The 5,590-nt window shown below is 41.6% G+C and overlaps 1 protein-coding gene across 1 annotated transcript; it reads left to right on the top strand.

The window, feature by feature from the left end:
• Positions 1–634: 634 nt before the first annotated feature.
• On the top strand, positions 635–2,960 carry LOC134731829 (uncharacterized). The gene is made up of 2 exons (XM_063612814.1): positions 635–920; positions 2,668–2,960. Exons 1-2 carry the CDS (start codon positions 717–719, stop codon positions 2,929–2,931), a joined length of 468 nt encoding a protein of 155 aa, XP_063468884.1. The 5' UTR covers positions 635–716; the 3' UTR covers positions 2,932–2,960.
• The last annotated feature ends 2,630 nt before the right edge of the window (positions 2,961–5,590 follow it).

Below are 5,590 nucleotides of genomic sequence, written 5' to 3'. Positions count from 1 at the left end.
TATTGTACAACATTGTACCCAGTGTCAAGTACTACACCTGCCCACCCAAGAGGCAGGAGTTAATCCCAGAGGTCTGTGTCCTAACGCATTATGGCAAATGGATGTTACCCATGTACCTTCATTTGGAAAATTATCATATGTTCATGTAACAGTTGATACTTATTCACATTTCATATGGGCAACATGCCAGACAGGAGAAAGTACTTCCCATGTTAAAAAACATTTATTATCTTGTTTTGCTGTGATGGGAGTTCCAGAAAAAATTAAAACTGACAATGGACCAGGTTATTGTAGTAAAGCTTTCCAAAAATTCTTAAATCAGTGGAATATTACACATACAACAGGAATTCCTTATAATTCCCAAGGACAGGCCATAGTTGAAAGAACTAATAGAACACTCAAAACTCAGTTAGTTAAACAAAAAAAAGGGGGAGACAGTAAGGAGTGTACCTCTCCTCAGATGCAGCTTAATCTAGCACTCTATACTTTAAATTTTTTAAACATTTATAGAGATCAGACTACTACTTCTGCAGAACAACATCTTACAGGTAAAAAGAACAGTCCACATGAAGGAAAACTGATTTGGTGGAAAGACAACAAAAATAGGACATGGGAGATAGGGAAGGTAATAACCTGGGGAAGAGGTTTTGCTTGTGTTTCACCAGGAGAAAATCAGCTTCCTGTTTGGATACCCACTAGACATTTGAAGTTCTACAATGAACCCATCGGAGATGCAAAGGAAAGCGCCTCCACGGAGACGGAAACACCGCAATCAGGCACCATTGACTCGCAGGATAAATCAAGTGGTGATATTAGAAAAACAGATGAAGTCACCACGCACCAAGAAGGCGGAGCTGCCAACCTGGGCACAGTTAAAGAAGCTGACACTGTTAGCTAGAAAAAGCCTAGCTAGCACAAAGGTGACACAAACCTCAAAAAAAATGCTGTTTGCAGCTTTAATGGTTGTATCAACGGTGGTAAGTCTCCCCATGCCTGCAGGAGCAGCTGCAGCTAATTATACCTACTGGGCCTATGTGCCTTTCCCGCCCTTAATTCGGGCAGTCACTTGGATGGATAATCCCATTGAAGTATATGTTAATAATAGTGTGTGGGTAGCTGGTCCCACAGATGATCGTTGCCCTGCAAAACCGGAGGAAGAAGGAATGATGATAAATATTTCCATTGGGTATCGTTATCCTCCTATATGTCTCGGGAGAGCACCAGGATGTTTAATGCCTGCTATCCAAAATTGGTTGGTAGAAGTACCTACTCTCAATCCCACCAGTAGATTTACTTATCATATGGTAAGCGGTATGTCACTCAAACCACAGGTAAACTATGTACAAGACTTCTCTTATCAAAGATCATTAATATTTAGGCCAAAAGGAAGACCTTGCCCCAAGGAGATTTCCATAAAAACAAAAGATTTGGTTTGGGAAGAATGTGTGGCCGATAGTGCCGTGATTTTACAAAACAACACATTTGGAACTGTTATAGATTGGGCACCTCGAGGTCAATTCTACCACGATTGCACAGGACAAACTCAATTCTGTCCCAATTCACTAGTGAGTCCAACTGTTGATAGTGACTTAACAAAAAATTTAGACAAACATAGGTACAAGAAATTTCAGTCTTTCTACCCTTGGAAATGGGGAGAAAAGGGAACCTCTACTCCAAGACCAAAAATAATAAGTCCGGTTTTTGGTCCTGAACATCCAGAATTATGGAGGCTTACTGCGGCTACATACCACCTTAGAATTTGGTCTGGGAACCAAACTATAGAAACAAGAGATTATAAAACATTTTACTCTATCAACCTAAATTCCAGTCTAACAGTTCCTTTACTAAGTTGTGTAAAACCCCCTTATATGTTAGTCATAGGAAATGTAGTTATTAAACCAGACTCCCAAACTATAACATGTGAAAATTGCAGATTATTTACTTGCATTGATTCAACTTTTGATTGGCAGCACCGTATTCTGCTTGTGAGAGCAAGAGAAGGCGTGTGGATCCCTGTGTCCATGGATCGACCATGGGAGGCCTCGCCATCCATTCATATTTTGACTGAAGTATTAAAAGGCATTTTAAATAGATCCAAAAGATTCATTTTTACTTTAATTGCAGTGATTATCGGATTGATTGCAGTCACAGCTACAGCCGCTGTGGCAGGAGTCGCATTGCACTCTTCTGTTCAGACAGTAAGCTTTGTTGACAATTGGCAAAAGAATTCCACAAGGTTGTGGAATTCACAATCTGGTATCGATCAAAAATTGGCTAATCAAATTAATGACCTTAGACAAACTGTCATTTGGATGGGAGATAGGCTCATGAGCTTGGAACATCGTTTCCAGTTACAGTGTGACTGGAATACGTCAGATTTTTGTATTACACCCCAAGTTTATAATGAGTCTAGACATCACTGGGACATGGTAAGACGCCATTTACAGGGAAGAGAAGATAATCTCACTTTAGACATTTCTAAATTAAAAGAACAAATTTTTGAAGCCTCTCAGAGTCACTTAAATGTTGTGCCTGGAGCTGAGGCGTTAGATCAAGTGGCAAAAAATCTTTATGGATTAATCCCCACGACTTGGATTAAGTCTATTGGAAACTCTTCTGCAGTAAATTTTGGAATTATGTGTCTCTGTTTGATCGGTTTGTTTTTAGTGTGCCGGACCAGTCGAAGAATCCTGCGCCAAAATCGAGAGAACGAACAAGCCTTCATCGCCATGGCACATTTATATAGAGGAAAAGGGAGGGAGAATGTTGCGGGAAGTCAGGGACCTTGAACTGAGGGACTGGCTGAAGCCACAGCAGAAAAGCATAAAATATGAAGATTTCATGGACATTTTATTAGTTTTCCAAACTTTATACTTTTGTAATATCCTATGCCTTTACTTTAATCTCTTAATCCCATCATCTTCTTCGTAAGCTGAGGAGGATATATGTCACCTCAGGACCCTGTGATGATTGCCTTAACTACACAAATTGTAGAGGACGTGTGTTTGAACAATACGAAAACTCAGCATCTTGAAAAAAAAGAACGAGATAACAGTGGTGTTCAGGAAACAAGGGAGGTAACCTTAAACTGGCCGCCGGTGAGCCGGACGGAACAGAGCCATATCTTTTCTCCTTTTGCACACAAATAGGAGAGATATCGCTGAATTCTTTTTTTCAGCAAGGAATATCCCTGAGAAAGAGAATGCGCTCTGAGGGTAGGCCTATAAATGACCCCCTTGGAGGCGTGCCGCCTTTTACGGTTGAAGCCGAAGGGATGAAATAAGCCCCGGCCTCCTGTAGTGCTCCCAGGCTTATTAGGATGAGGAAATTCCCACCTAATAAATTTTGGCCAGTCAGGTTGTCTGCTCTCAAACCCTATTTCCTGATAAAATGTTATCAATGACTATGCGTGCCCAAAAATTTCGTTGGCAATTTTAATTTCAATTTTAACACCGACCTGTGAACTCATCCTGCCTCCACTTGCTTTGTGATATTCTATTACCTTGTGAAGTATGTAATCTCTGTATCGTGATGACAATGGTAGTCTTGTTGAAAAGAAAAGGGGGAAATGTGGGGAAAAGAAAGAGAGATCAGCCTGTTACTGTGTCTATATAGAAGGAAGTAGACATAAGAGACTCCATTTAGTTCTGTATTTGAGATGCTGTTAATCTGTGACCCTACCCCCAACCTTGTCCTTGCAAGAGACATGTGCTGTGATGACTTAAGGTTAAAAGGATTTTGGGTGGTGCAGAATGTGCTTTGTTAAACAAGTGCCTAAAGGCTGCTTATGGTTAAAGGTCATCACCATTCTCTTTAATCTAGAGAAAAAGAAAAACATTTGTCTTCTGCCCGTCCCTGGGCGATGGAACATCTCAAAGCACAGCACCGGTGATGGTAAAGATAATTGTGAAAACCGCCTTTAGGAATAAGATGGGGCTTGCTGGAGCAATACTGCTAAAAGGTTTATGGAGAGGTTCGCATATACATCTCAAAGCACAGCACCGGTGATGGTAAAGATAATTGTGAATAAATACCAAGGGAACTCAGAGGCCGGTGCCGGTGTGGGTCCTCTGTAAGCACAGCACCGGTCCCCTGGGCCCCGCTTTTCCTTCTCTACACTTTGTCTCTGTGTCTTATTCCTTTTCTCAAGTCTTTCGTCCCACCTAACAAGAAGCACCCACAGGTGTGGAGGGGCAGGCCACCCCTTCAACTACTCTATAAGAGCTTCCCTATAAAGTGTGTTAACTAGCAACAGCTCTTATTTCTAAAATACTTGTCTATGCTGAATGCTTTTTGCAGGATATCATGCATTTATCACCATGGCTTCAGGCAATAGGTGCTGCCAATATGCCTATGTTTTTATAGGGAGGTTAAATAAATTGCCCCAAGTTATGTGGGTGGGAAATGAAAGTGCTGGAATTTGAGCCCATGTTGTTTGATCTCTAGGGCCACGCTGTTTCAGCTACCACAGTTCTCCGCAGCTGGGCGCTGTGTTTGGCCCTCTCATGTGATGAAGATTAAATTAGAATCACAAACACATTTGTGAGATGATGCCAAAGTCATTTCTTCTTCATTTGATCAAGAGGAGTACATTGGTTTGCTAGGGCTGCCATGCAAATTACTAATGACTGAGTGATTTAAACAACAGAAATTTATTTTCTCAAAGTTCTGAAGGCTGGAGGTCCAAGATCAGGGTGGTTTTCTCTGAGGTCTTTTTCCTTGGCTATCTTCATATTCACATGGTCTCCCTCTGTGTGTGTCTGTGTCCTAATCTCCTCTTTTTATAAGGACACCAGTCATATTGGATTAGGGCCTACCCTAATAACTCATTTTAACTTAATTACATTTTTAAATACCCCATCTCCAAATACAGTGGTGTTCTGAAATATTGGGGTTAGAACCTCACCACATACATTCATGGGGGACATAGTTCAAACCCTGATAACTTGTTAATGGATTTCCTCACTATATCTCTCCCTTTTGTTTTGGTCTTTAGTCACTCAGTAAGGGGTTGTTTGAACTGTCTTCAGGAAAAACGGTGAGTTTGTATTTTAAGGAAGACCCTGAGGTCGTATAGACACCTGCATAGAAAAATCACAACTGAGTTTGATATTCTCACCCAAACTAAGCTCATGCCTGTGGAAGGACGTGTGTGTTGAAAAATGTAGCAGAGGTGATGGGCTTCTAGAACCAACTTGGCTATAATATTGTTTGAAATGTTTGTTCCTCGGTGCCGTAAAGAAATAGGACTTGAACATAATTTAATTTACTCAGCAAGGCCATTTTTACTTCCTGCAGAAAGGGTACACTCGCCAGCAGTTTTGCCAGGAGAGTACATGGAACAAAGGAGACAGGGTCATATATAACCTGATGCATCCACCCTACTGTCGTGTCCAGTTTCCACTGGCTGGACTGGGACCTCACATTGTATATTTGTCCCGATTGGCTAGCAACTTAGAACTTTTTTAAAGAGGCAAAGGGGCCGGGCGCGGTGGCTCATGCCTGTAATCCCAGCACTTTGGGGGGCCTAGGTGGGTGGATCACGAGGTCAGGAATTCGAGACCAGCCTGGTTGACACAGTGAAACCCCG

The sequence above is a fragment of the Symphalangus syndactylus genome, chromosome 11, assembly GCF_028878055.3.
Source record: "Symphalangus syndactylus isolate Jambi chromosome 11, NHGRI_mSymSyn1-v2.1_pri, whole genome shotgun sequence".
Classification (NCBI taxonomy): Eukaryota; Metazoa; Chordata; class Mammalia; order Primates; family Hylobatidae; genus Symphalangus; species Symphalangus syndactylus.
This window is presented reverse-complemented; position numbering and strand designations above follow the sequence as displayed.

What these genes read in the sequence shown, in the direction of transcription:
- LOC134731829 (XM_063612814.1), top strand. Translation starts at nt 717, where the DNA reads ATGAACCCATCGGAGATGCAAAGGAAAGCGCCTCCACGGAGACGGAAA. An exon ending in AAAGCCTAGCTAGCACAAAG is followed by an intron (nt 921 to 2,667) that starts GTGACACAAACC and finishes GTTTGTTTTTAG; the next exon opens with TGTGCCGGACCAGTCGAAGA.